This window comes from Vulpes lagopus, chromosome 18 (genome assembly GCF_018345385.1).
Source record: "Vulpes lagopus strain Blue_001 chromosome 18, ASM1834538v1, whole genome shotgun sequence".
In the NCBI taxonomy this organism is placed as follows: Eukaryota; Metazoa; Chordata; class Mammalia; order Carnivora; family Canidae; genus Vulpes; species Vulpes lagopus.
Genome location: NC_054841.1, coordinates 634,880 through 647,985, shown reverse-complemented (window position 1 = coordinate 647,985; position 13,106 = coordinate 634,880). Strand labels below are relative to the sequence as shown.

The 13,106-nt window shown below is 71.4% G+C and overlaps 1 protein-coding gene across 14 annotated transcripts in view; it reads right to left on the bottom strand.

The window, feature by feature from the left end:
• Positions 1-290: 290 nt before the first annotated feature.
• KCNQ2 (potassium voltage-gated channel subfamily Q member 2) overlaps positions 291-13,106 on the bottom strand; it is a 46,302-nt gene continuing 33,486 nt past the window's right edge. For 4 of the 14 annotated variants that reach the window (XM_041733520.1, XM_041733524.1, XM_041733523.1 and 1 more), the window contains 6 exons: positions 11,825-12,051; positions 11,187-11,295; positions 10,566-10,697; positions 8,671-8,778; positions 6,271-6,394; positions 291-5,581 (listed from right to left, as the gene is read on the bottom strand). In XM_041733520.1, the coding sequence (XP_041589454.1) occupies positions 4,880-5,581; positions 6,271-6,394; positions 8,671-8,778; positions 10,566-10,697; positions 11,187-11,295; positions 11,825-12,051 (1,402 nt within the window). In that variant the 3' untranslated portion in view covers positions 291-4,879. The remainder of the gene's footprint in view (positions 5,582-6,270; positions 6,395-8,670; positions 8,779-10,565; positions 10,698-11,186; positions 11,296-11,824; positions 12,052-13,106) is intronic. The other 10 variants (XM_041733521.1, XM_041733525.1, XM_041733528.1 and 7 more) reach the window with 6 other exon arrangements.

Below are 13,106 nucleotides of genomic sequence, written 5' to 3'. Positions count from 1 at the left end.
GGGGCAAGGACCACGGGGCCCCCGGCGGGTGCCAGCAGGACACTGTGTGTGCCCCGCGCCCAGCACTGGGCCCCTCTGCACCGCTGGGAGGCCCGGGGGTCGGCAGCCCCGGCGAGAGGCCCCTCCCTGGACACCCGCGGCTGCTGAGGGACGGACCGACGGGCCCCGGCCCCGGGGGAGCGAGCACGGCCTCCTGCTGCTCGGGGCCACCAGGGCGCGGTCCTTCGTCGGGGCAGCAGAGGACCCGGGGAGCCCGGGACGGCGCAGCAGGAACGAGGCCACACCGCGTGCAGGTTGAATCACTGTGTTTTACTAAGTGCACAGGTCCACTGGGCATCCGAACAGGTCCCCGTGGCAGTAGAACTTTCCAGAACCTTCCACATGCGTCCCTGCTGCCCGATTCCACCCCGAAGCCCCTGGGCAAACCCGGGCGGGGCCCCGTTCTCGATTCCAAGTGTCAACCTGACGGTGCGTTGAGCAAGTTAGCATCTCGGCTGGTCCGTAGAAAACTAGAGTTCTTTCCCTGGGCGTCTATCCCTAGAAAACGGACAATGCGCGAGTCGAGGGTCGAGTGTGCGGCGGTGACACATTCACGACAACAGAAAGGCCCGGCGGCTGCGGCGCGGGGCACGCGCGGCCCGGGAGTACGTCAGTACTGAAGGCAAATCATGAAGTATTCTTTGGAGCGTGAACAAAGTGCAGACAGCCAAGGCAACGGCGCGGGGGCTGCAGGCGGCGCCCGACAGCGCGACGGGGGCGGGCCGGGCGGGGCCGCATGGGGACCGGGCCGCCGCCCGCGCTGCGTCCCCGGAGCGGGTCCCGCGGGCGAGGCGGGGGTCCTGGGCGGGCGGGGCAGGCGCGGGCGCGGGCGACCTCGGGGAGTGTCCGTCTCGTGCTTTAAGGCAACGACAGCGTGAAACCGGCCGGAGCGGGCGCGGGGCAGCCGCGGACCCAGGCCCCTCCCCGCTCGGCCGCCCGCCCAGGGGCCCTGGCGCCCTCCGCCAGCAGGTGTCCTCCAAGCCCCAGGGAGCGCCGCGCCTGCGTGCGAAGCCTGTGCCCCAGCACCTCTGGGGGTCTGCCCTCGCCCCCACCCCGCAAGGCGGCGCATCCTGCCCTCCGTGGCCCCCACCCATGCGCGCTCCCGGTGCTCCCCGGGGGCCTGGCCCGGGCTGCCGGATGCCCGGGTGCCTTGGAGGGAAGAGACGGGCAGCCCCCCCACGCCGGCCCTCCCGGAAGCCCCCCGGGGCCATCGAGCCTGCTCAGTGCGGGGCCGGGCCCAGGGGAGCGAGCCCCGGGGGGCAGGAGCACAGAAGGCCGCTGGCCTGGGACAGCCACGCAGGGTGCCCTGGCGCCAGGAGCGGGCCGCCCCTTCCTGTGGGCCCCGCGCAGCCCTGCTGCCCCTCACCCAGCATCGGTACATCCAAGCAGGAGGCCTGAAGATCCGCTCCGGGGTCACAGAGGGCAGGTGCGTCCACGCCGCCGCCGCCCAGGCAGCCGAGGACCACTCAGGACAGCGTCGTCAGGGGCGGGAGCATCTGACTCTGGGGGCACCCGGGTCACGGGGCCGCACCTGCTGCTCGGGACTCCGCACCCAGGGGGCGCGAGCTGCCCCCAAGCCCCCCGTGGCTGTGCAGCCGTCCCTGCGCACTCCACGCGGGTTCCCAGGGCTGGTGACGTCGGAGGGTGGGACACGGTTGTCACTCTGGCCTGGCAGCGTGACACCAGGGCAAAGGCTGCGCCCGCTGCTCTGTACAGTATTTACAATTGGGGTGAATACGAAATAGATACAAACGTCAGCATTTCTACAAAGGCCTCCCAGGGCCCTGCACGCCTCTGGGCTCCAGGAAGCATCTAGAAACGTCTCGGGGCCGAGCTGCATCCACACTCAGCGCAGGCGGGGGCACCTGCTTTGTGGGACATCCCCCCGAATGCGGGGCGGCAGAGGGATGCTCCCCCCTGGTCTCCTGTTAACGTTCGAATCCGCGACCACCGGGGGCTCCAGCCTAGTGCGAGGAGGATGTCGGGTAAACTGAATCAGCCCGTTGGAAACGCCGGCCCGCCTGGCTGGCGGGGGCCCGGGGGCGCGGGGTGGCCACAGGCCGGGTCCCGACTCCCTGCTCTACCCAGGCAGGCCTCTATGGAGCGGCCCTGGCAGCGTGCGGCCCCGAGGAGGGGACAGGCGGCAGGCCGGGGCCCCGCATCCTGCAGGAGGCCTGGGGGGGCCGCGGCTCCCAAGTCACGTGGCCAAGGAGCCAGAGGGGGGCGGCCGGACGTCCGGACCTGCCCGGCCCAGCCCGAGCCGTGTGGTGGCGTCCAGTTGACCGGAGGCTCCAGACGGTGGCCGGGCCCGCTGATGGGAGGCACGTGGACCCTGGGTGGGCCCGGGCCCCTCTGCGGGTGCAGCCCAAGAGCCTGGGACAGCCGGGACCCAGCCACGGTGCCATCTGTCACGCGAAGCTGTGAGTTCCTCGGGGCTTCAAGGGGGCGGACCCGCGGAGATCACACAGAGGGGTGGGAGGCGCAGTGCGTGTGCACGGGGGCGAGCGTGTGTGCGAGGGCACCGTGCATACATGTGGGAGCACGTGTGCGCAAGCGGATGTGCCTGGTGAGTGCGTGCTGCACGCGTACAAGCAGCACTGTGAGCAGGGGAGTGTGGGCTCGCGGGGTGCACCCTCTAGCCTCAGCCTTCTGCCCAGGGTGGCACGGCCCCGAGCCGCACGCCGTCATACACGCCCAACAAGGCGCACGGTCTCCCCGTGCAAGCACCAGCCTCCTCCTGGAGCCCCAGGCCGCACGCGGTGCTGCGGGGGACGCACACGGCTCAGACCAGGGTCGGAGGACCCCAAGCGACGACACCATCTCCCTAGAGCGTGCCCCTAAACCAGCCCCCAGAGACGCACCTCCCCCTTCCAAGGGGTCAGAGACACGTGCAGACCTCATGCCCTCCCTGGGGACGTGGGTCCCCGTTCCTCCTGCTGCAGCCTGGGGGGCCCTCCTGGTGGTGGCTCAGCAGCTCCGGGGACAGGGATCCACAGCATAGGGGGCGTGGGGACAGGACAGCCGGCTTTCTCTGGGGACAGCTGCTGGCGGCGTGGCTCTGACTCTCCGGGCCCTCGAGTGGGCTGGCCAGAGCTGGTGACCGGTGTGGCCGTGCTCGGCTAGGGGCCTCCCGCGCATGCCCTCCTGGGGCCCCGCAGCCCAGGTTCCCCAGGACGAGGGGTGAGGCCCGAGGCCCAGCTCCACCTCCAGGAAGGACATGCACCGTCGTGAGGACGGCCAGGGTGCCCCAGAGAGCCTCCCGCCCAGGCCACGTGGCCACGGACTTCCACGCCTGCCCCCCAAGGCTGGGAACGGGGCATCCCCCGTGGGGCCGGGAGCAGCGGTTTCCCACTCTGAGCCCAGGGCCTCCGACCGGGCACCGCCCTCGGGCAGCACAGACCCGGCCCAGCCTCTGGGGGCCCATCAGGCAAGGATGAGCCCACGGCCGGACGCGGGCCGTCCTGGAAGGAGGGGGCAGGCCCGGAGCCTGCAGCTGCGGCCCCTGCCTGCCCAACAGACAGCGCCCCCCAAACACCTCCGGCGCCAGGACCGCATGCCCGGGCACCGGGCCTCGCACGCTGCTTCCCAAGCCCCATCAGGGACCAACATGCTCTCACTGACCACGTCGCATCCACGTCGCCACGGGCTTCCCAGGACCCAGCATGTGGAGGATGTCGCCCCGTAGCCCGGTGCACACCGGGTCCCTGCCTCAGAGGGCGCCCGGTGCCCAGGGTGGGGCCTCCAACCGCAGACGCCCCCACACCCCGATGGCCGAGGACCCAGAGGGGAGAGTCCAGAGCTGCCGTCCCCAGGGCCACAGGCCACACGGGACAGACAGGTCCCTGCTCCCTGAGGCCCAGGCGGATGCGCGTCTGTGACTCCCTAGGAGCCAGGAAGTCACAGCAAGGGACGGGCTGGGGGCAGCAGGGGCGGGCGGTCAGCCCCAGCGGCGACCAGAGAGGCTTCCTACAGGACAGAGCTGCTTCGAGTCCGCAGGGGGCGCCCAGCGACCCTGGAGGGGCTCCTCTGGGACCACCTGGCTCTACATCCTGTCGTGGCGTCGGCGAGGGGCCTCGAGGCAGGGCCCCCACTGAGGGGCAGCGTGGAATCTGGTCGCCACAACCCGCCCAGCCCCAGCTCCCTGAGCGTGCCCGGCGCCAGCAGTGCCCCCGACCTCCCAGCACGTTCCCCGCACACGGGTGTCCGTGGCCTGGCGGCTGGGGCCAGCCAGGGGGGAGCAGAGGGCACAGCCTCCCGGGACCCCTCCCAGGAGCTATGGCACAGGCCCCCCCACGAGCCAATGCCGCGAGGTCCCGAGGCCTCACCCCCCCAGGCCAGCGCCGCGGCCAGGGACTGGCTCCGACCCCGGGCTGCAGGGGGAAGGTGTGGACCGGCAGCTCTCTGGGTGGCCGCCCGTCACGCCTGGCCAGGGCAGGGACACAGGGACGAGACCCGGCCTCACCCGAGAGGCCAGCTGTCCGCCCCGCAGCCGCCGCCACGGGCCCTGGAGCCCCCGCTCCTGCTCCTCGCTGCCCCCCGCCCGGGCCCTGGCCCAGCCCCGCGCCTCCTCCTCCGTCCTCCTCCGTCCTCCTCCCTCCTCCTCCCGGCCTGTTCTCGGCTGTCGCCCCTGCTCACACCCCGGCCAACGGTTCAGAGCGGACCCGGCCGGCCCGGCTGCCCCTTGGTGAAAAAGCTCTCCTCAGCCTTCGGGGTGGGAGCCGGGGAGCCCCCACCCGGCCGCCGCCGCACAGGCCCCCCACCGTGTCCCTCCGAGGAAAGGGCCCCGAGTCCCATCTGCGAACCTGGAGGCCAAGAGTCAGGGAGAGGCCGGCGGGCAGCCTCACTTCCGGGGCCCGGCCCAGCCCACATCGCCGAAAGGGCCCTCCCCAGTGGCGGAGCGCGGCGGGGGCCCGCACGGGGTGCACAGGTCCGAGTCCGTGTCCGACTCGCCCTCCGCGATGTAGGGCCTGACTTTGGCGCAGGGCGCGACGGCCGCGTAGCAGCTGTTGAGCGCGTCCAGGTTCTCCTTGGACTGGGAGATGCTGAAGCCGCTGAAGGAGCGCTCCAGCTCCTCGTGGTCCACGGACGGGATGGAGATGGACGTGTCGCTGTCCCGCAGGGCACCCTCGGGCCTCAGGAACTCCGTGCTCGCCCGGTGGCCCCCGCCGTAGGCAGACAGCGACCGCTCATGGGCGGGCGGGGGCGGGATCCGCACCAGCGAGCCAGGGTCCCCCACGGGCGAGGTGCCGTGGCCCTGGCGGGGGTGGCACTGCTGCTGCCACGAGGTGGAGGGCGGGCACTGGGCCGGGGGCCCGGCCGGGGGAGCCGAGAAGTTCTTCTGGCCCCCGGAACTGGAGCGGATGAGCTTGATGATGCAACCGTTCCTGTCCCCGTGCTCCCGGCTGTCCTCGGGGCTGTGGTACGGCGGCGCCGGCTCCGGGTCCTTGGCCCCAAAGTAGGCCTCGGTTTCCGTGGGGGGGATGCCCATGCGCTGCATGTAGATGTTCACCAGGAAATCCAGCTTCTTCTCCATGGACAAGACCTGCAAGGGGACTTGCTGGACCAGGCCTGCTGCTCCCAGGAGGTCGGGGGGCCGGGAGATGGGGGGACCTGGGAGGTGGGGGGGACCCGGGAGGTGGGGGGACCTGGGAGGTGAGGGGGACCCGGGCTGCTCCCAGGAGGTGGGGAGACGCGGGAGGTGGGGGGGACCTGGGAGGTGGGGGGGGACCCGGGCTGCCCCCAGGAGGTGGGGGGATGCAGGAGGTGGGGGGTTGGGAGGTGGAGGGGACCTGGCTGCTCGCAGGAGGTACGGGGACCTGGGAGGTGGGGGGCCAGGAGGTGGGGAGGACCCAGGCTACTTGCAGGAGGTGGGGGGACCCGGGAGGTGGTGGGGGACCCAGGCTGCTCCCAGGAGGTGGGGGGGACCTGGGAGGTTAAGGGGACCTGGGAGGTGGGGGGGCCCAGGCTGCCCCCCAGAGTGCGGGGACTGCAGGCTGGTCCCACAGAGGTATAGAAGCAGGAGCCTCGCCCCTGGCCCCAGGCCTCTGGGCCACCTTTTGTCCACGTGGCTCCACCCCTGCGGGCGAGCCCTCCGGCGGGAGGAACAGCCAGGTCCCTCCTGGGCTCCCGGGCGCAGCCCCGGGTTGGGGGTCTTGTGCCCGACCCCTGAGGACACACGGAGGCCCCCCCGGAGCCCGAGGACCAGCGGGCGGGCCGCCCCAGCCCCCCTACCTGCTTCTCCACCTTCCCCAGCCGGCCCATCATGCTGGGGTCCTCGGGCAGCTCCGCCTCGGCCGGGCCCTTGGTGCGGTCCTTGTCCGTTAGGGCCGGGCCGCGCCCCACGATCTGGTCCACTCTGCCGGGAAGACACCCACCCCCCGGCATGAGTTGGGGTGGGTGCGGCGGGGCCCGAGCCCTCTCCTCCTGGGCTGGGCCACGGCCCCCCAGACCCGGGCTCCAGGCTGAGCCCAGAGCCGACAGGGGGGGCACGACGGGAGGGGCAGCGGGGTGCCAGGACAGGTGGACGCGGGGCACCTGGTGTCGCCCTGCTCTCTGCACCCGGGGGCCTGCTCCCCACCCGTCCCACTCCAGCAGGTGGCACATCAGCAAGGAGTAAAGTGGAGGGGCCTGGGGTCGCTCGCCCCTCAGCTCCCGGCCCCCGTGCCCGGCCCCCAGCCCTGAGCTTTACTCCTAAACAATGTGCCACTGGGTCCCCCCAAACTGGGGTCTGGGGGGCAGATTCCACGTGTGCGGCAGGAACGGAAGCAGATGATGAGGGCCACGGCTCCATGCAGACCGGACGGGGAGGGGCACAGACCAACACAGGAAACCGCCACGCACACCGGGGGGGGGGGGCAGACAGGGGGTCTAGTGTGTGCGCGTGTGCGCGTGTGCCCGTGCCGACGCGTGTGCGGGATGCGGGACGCAGCCGAGCTCATCTCAGAGGAGGCCACGGTCACAAATGGCAACAAGAGGCAAAGGAGGTTTCTACCTGGGAGGGGGACACGGCACGGCCCCCCGCTGAACAGGAAGGGCCACCGACGGGCTCGGAAGGGGCCACGGTTGTGTGTGGGCTCCTGGCACCCGAGCCGGAGACCCACAGGGACGTGGGGGGCTCACTCAGAAGCAGGGACCCCGGCGGCCTGCAAGCCGCTGGGGCAGCCAGGCCACACCTGCCGGGCACGCGGCACTTCCCCCGGGCTGAGGCCAAGGAGCGCCCGCCTGCGTCCGGCCAGGAGCCCCGAGCCCCGAGCACACTCGAGTCCTGGGGGGCACCCCTGGCAAGCGCCCTGGGAGCTGGCCGGGGCCACGTCTCGGCTTCCTTCCTCACCCACGGGCCGCCCGTCTGCCTCTGGCGGAGAGCAGGGCGCAGGGGACTGTTCTGGCTGTTGCGTGAAGCAGAAGAGGGGCTCCCGCGTCAGCCACGCTACAGCCTCATGCTCGAGGAGCTGCATGCTGGACTCATGCACCAAGGACCGGGAGCGGCTGGGGGCAGCAGGGGACCCTCGGGCTCCAAGCAGACGCCGGTGGAGGATGGAGAGGGAGAAGGGTTCTCTGGTGTTTCCGAGTGTCCACACAGTCCAGGCATGGGTGCTCAGCGCCTTCGCCCCTGCCACATGACGGGCCACCTGCCTGGCCGGTCCCACGGGGAGCCTGGAGCTGCCGCTGGCGGGGCCTGTGCCATCCCCGCCCTAGGCCCGAGGCTGGGGTCAGGATTAGCCCCCGGAGCCCACGCTGTCCTCCCTGCCCTCCGCCGTGGCTCAGGGTGGCCTCTGGCTGCGGGGGGCTCTGCAGGCTGCGGGACCCGACCGCTGCCCCCACGGCAGATGCCCACGGACGGGCTGCACGTCGCGGAGCCGCAGGCTGCCCGAGCCTCCCTGGGCCGGCCTGCTCCTCCGGGGACTCCTTTCTCACGGAAGAGCCCGTGGGTTGAGATGTCCGCGTGCAGAAGTCCTGGCACGCGGGGAGGGCTCAGGCACACCGGCCCGTCCCCAGCCAGCTGGCCCAGCTGCCGGCATCCCTGGCGGCCTCTCGATGCTCTTGGGTCCCTCGTCCTCCTCCCTGTCCCGGGGGCTCCCTCTCCCCAGCTGACTGGACCTGCCCACGGGGGACAGGTCGCCCCCATCGTCTGAATCGTCCCAGGGAGGCGGGAAGCCTCCGAAGTTTGCTCCTGCTGACTCGCCACCCAGCGCGCCCTCGCCCGCGCCCCTGCCGCTAACCCCGAGGGCTGGGAATAAAGCTCCAAAGGTCTGGGGCATCCCTGGGGCCTCGCTCGCTGCCGGGTGCCCCGGGGGCACCTCTTATTTGTTCTTCACCAGCACTCAAAGGCAAGAGAAGCAGCAGGACCCGCTCAGGTCCACGGAGCAGCCGAGGTCAGCCCCGCCGCGGGGAGGACCCCGAGGCTCTGAACGCAGCTGCCCCTGCGGTCGTGTCCCTCCGCGTCCGCACCCCAGGCAGACGTCCCTGGGGATGTCCCCGCGCAGCCCGCCCGGGGCCCACGGGGCACGGCCTTCCCCCTGACGCTGCTCTGTCCCGTCGGGAGGTGCCGGGCAGGTGCTGCCGTCATGTGGCCTGGGGCGAAGGGGGCCGGCCATTCCACAGACACAAGGCGGGCGCGGTTGGCATCCTGACCTAGGTGAATACTGGGGTGACTCTCTCGGAGGGGCCGTGGGTCCTTTGGTGGGGTACTTCTTGTGCCGGGGAGTTGAAGGGGGTGGGGGGCCCACAATCATATCTATCCTGGCGAGTGAACAAGAAAAGAGACACCAGCAAATGCATCGTGAAGCGCACGGAAGGGGAGTCGGGGGCGGGCACTCCGAACGGGGCGCAGGGGAGGACGGACACGCGGCGGGACAGCAGCGCCGCTCCGCCTGCTCCCGGGCGCCGCCGCGGGCGCGGTTTTCCGGACACAAAGGGAGGGAAGGGGAAGGTTGGGGACGGAGGGGCCTGGTGACGGACTCAGCCTCGGGGAGACGCGGGGCCGGCCCGGCCGCCAGACACCGCTCTGCTCTCCCACACATCTGCGCCTCGCACACGTGAGCGCACACGCACACCACACGGCACGTGTTGTGCCCACGGGCTGCACTCGGTCCGCACACGCGTGCACACTTGCTGTGTGCCATTGCACACGCACGCACACTCACCTGCATCGCACTGCACCACCGCACACACCTTTGCACACACACGGCACAGGTCTAGCTGATGCTCTGGGGGGGAAGGTGAGCACCTGGCTCCCTAGCCTTAGCCCGTGAGGACGGTGGGGTCACCCCGGCTCCCCGCCCAACGGGGGCAGCTCCAGGCCAGAGAGACCCTCCCCGGCGTCCAGGCGAGGACGGCAAACCCAAGCTGGGGGCGCGCTGACCCGGGACGAGGGCTTCAGTCCCGCGGTGGGGGGGAGCTGGGCGGGCCCCAGGATTGCCTCTGTCCGTCCTGACCTGCGGGAAGCCAGCGCCCCGGCTTCCGGGGCACACACCCCGCAGCAGCCCGGTCTGCAGGACCCCGGGCAGGGGAGGAAGCCCCCGTGGGCAGGGGTGTGGGACCCCGGGAGAGGCCCGCAACAGCCGCACGGGCTCCGTACAGACACATGGACACGTGTGCACACACCCTTGTTTGTGTGTGGCGGAGGCTGCACGCCTGTGAGCACGTGTGTATCTGGGCTGCATGTGTCACAGACGTGGAGAATGCACGTATGTGGGCACAAGGCTGAGAGCACGGTGCCGTGTGTGCACACGGGAGTGGACGTGTGTGTTGTGTGTGTGTGTGCCTGTGCGTAGGTGTGCGGGTACGTCCTGGAGGGAGCAAGCGTCAGCGTGTGCCCTGCCGTCGCCGCGCCTCGCACACGCGCTCCAGCCCCACGTCCTGCTGGGCGAGGGCCCCGTGAGGCGGGGGTGGACGGGCTCCTCTGCTGCCACGTAGGGTGGCTGCTGCTCCCTGACGGGGCTCACGGACCCTGTGGCTTCATCCCCAACACACGCGCACGAGTGTGCACGGGTTCACACATACATGCACACACGGCACAGCACACACAGAGGCACGTGCACACACCACACGCATGCATAACATGTGTATGCACAGGCGCGCACGCCGGCACACGGGCACATACACATGTGTGCACACACATGCACCCGTGCGTGACCACAGATACCCATACACGTGCACACACGTGTGCATTCACACATTACATGTGCACACATGCATGCATGTGAATGCACACACACCTACACGCTTGGCCCCCGTAGCGAGGGCAGGAGGCCGAGGAGGGAGAGACAACAGAAATATCAGAACGAACAGACCACACGAGGACACGGCAGGATGTCCACGGAGGGCCAGTGTGGCCGGGGGGCAGCCGCCCACCATGTGCACGAAGCCCCGAGCACGGCCCGCCCCTGGGGGCAGCACGGGCACCCGCACGCCGTGCCCACCCCGGGCTGGCCTGAGGGTCGCCACCCCACCGCACCACGCGGGCCTTGGCCCAGAAGGACGCGGCCTCCATGCCCGGGGCTGGGCAGGCGGGGAGGGGCTCTTGCCTGGACTGCAGGTTCTTGATGCGGGACAGCATGTCCAGGTGGCCCGCCGAGTACTGCTCAATCACGTCCATCACGTCGTACGGCCGCAGGCTCTCCTTGAACTTCCGCTTGGACACCAAGAACCGCATCACACTGGGGGAGGGGGGGGTGCACCGCTGTGAGCCCTGGGCGGCCCCTGCCCCCCCCCCGGCATCTCCCAGAACATGTGCCAAGGGCACAGGCCACTCCCGGGCCCGGGTGCACAAGACCCCCATCCTCCCGGGAGCCCCGCGTCCCCCGCCATGTCCCCACCCCATCTCCCCCTGTCCCCCACCCTATCCCCCCCGCGTCCCCCACCCTGTCCCCCCGTCAAGTCTCCTACCCCATCCCCCACCCTGTCCGCCTCCCCGTCCCCTGCCGTGTCCTCTACCTCGTCCCCCTGTCGTGTCCCCCACCCCATCCCCCACCCTGTCCCCCGCCCCATCCCACATGTGACAGGAGGGGCCCCAGGAGCCACAGGGTGCGGGTGGCTCCCGGAGCACCGGCCCTCACGCCAGCCCCCAAGGACCCGCCCCCAGGGACGGCAGACACCAGCCCTTCTTGACCCGGGAGGCCCCTCGCCCCAGACCCCGAGTCCCTCACCACACGGCCCGGATGCTGACTTTGAGGCCTGGGGTCAGATCTTCCGTCACAAACTCGCAGTTACAGCTCTTGTTGTCCTCTGCGACGTCCTCCCCGGGGAGGCTTGCTTCTGGGTGGAAGGAGACACAGCCCGTGGGGGGACGAGCCGCGCCAGGGACAGAGGGGCCTGGTCCTGCGGGGCCGCGGAGCCCACCCGGCGCCCTGGACGCCCAGCCCCTGTCCCAGGCCGGAGGGGAGGGACACGTTCGCCCGCTGGCTGCAAAGCGGATGAACGTGCGGAAACACGGGCTTCGGCCCCAGGAGACCCGGGGATGGGATCGGGCCACAGACGGGCGTCGGCGCGGAAGCCCCGGAAACGGGCACACACAGCGCGTGACTCCCCCGTGAGGTCCCCGGACAGACGGGGGCTGGGGGCGGCCGCTCCCGGCACGGGCCTCCGCTGGGGCACGGAACGCTCTGGAACGGGACGGGCGGCGTCTGCACACGCCACGAACGCGCCGCCACCGACCCGCTCGCTTTCAAGCGGCCAGTTTTTATGTTACGTGAATTCGCCTCAGAAAGAAGAAAGGGCAAAGGGGGTCGCTGCTCAAAGAGGCGGCCGGGCCCCTGGTGGCGCCGGGAGGCAGGGCCTGACCTACCTTCCGAGTTCTGTCGGGACGCGGCGCCCTTGATGCGGAAGGCCTGGCGCGCCCGGCTGCGGTCCCCGAAGCTCCAGCTCTTGGGCACCTTGCTCGGGCTGTCCTCCAGACTCTGGTCGGCGCTGGGGGAGCGCCGGACGCTCTGGGCCTGCGGGGACCCCTTCCCCTTGGCCGCCACGCCGCGGGGGCTGGAGAAGACACGGTCTTTCAAACTGACCTTCTGGCTGCTTCCACGAGGACCGACAGGCGGGCGGACACACACAGAGAGACAGCGAGAGAGGTCACCCTGGCAAGAACGCTCACCCCACCGTCCGCTCGCAGCTGACGCCTACTCCTGGGTGGGCAGCAGGGAGACGGCGGGCGCTCCACCGGCTGGGGCGCTCGGGGGGCCCTCGCATCGCGCCCGCTGCCCCGGAGGGCGCCAGGGCCCTGCCACGCCGCCCGGGCGGGACTCCCTCCCCGGCACCTCCCGCGGGCCTGCCCTCGGCCCCCTGCCCCGGGGCCTGCGGGGGTGAGGTCTGCGGCCGACCACTGGGCCCCAGCCAAGCCCCGGGAGCCACCCGGAGGAAGGGTCTGGATCGGGGGCATCGGGGGCCTGCCCAGCCCCCTGCACCCGGGGCCAGCACGGGCTCCTCCACCCACGCCCGGGACGCATCTGGGGACCGACTCGACACGCCTGCTCTGCCAGCCGCCTGGGGTGCAAGGCCGCGGGGAGGGGCAGCCCTGCAGGGCCCTCGGCCTCCCCCTCCCTGCGTCTCCCCATAACTGTGAGGGTGGAGCGGCACCCCCGGGCGGCAGCCGGGAGACGGGGGGCGCTGTGGTCCGGGTGCAGGGCGGGCCCGGGGGCCAGGCGGCCACGCGCTCCCTCCCACTGGACAGTTTCCACTGTCGAAGAGCAAGGCCCCTGCTCACACCCAGCCACAGGCAGGAGTCGGGCCTTGCACTGCCCCGGGGGGTGTGACACGCCTGCCCCGGGCCCAGCGGGGTCTTTGCTGCCCCGGAAGCTGCCATCACCTGCTGACCCCTCAGCCCCACCGGGGCTCCCCCGGGTCAGCCGCCTCCACCGGCCCCACCAGGACCCACGGCCGGGACAGGTCCCTCAGACGGCGCAGACATGACTGGCCACGGACAAGAGGTGGCCGGCGGCCTGGACCCCCCGCCTGGACACGGCAGTCCCGGCCCGCGCCGTACCCCCCCCCCGGGCAGCTGAGATCACCCGTCCCCTAGTTCACAGGTCCCCGCGGGACAGGGGAAAGGAAAGGTGCCCCCAGGAGCGGGACGT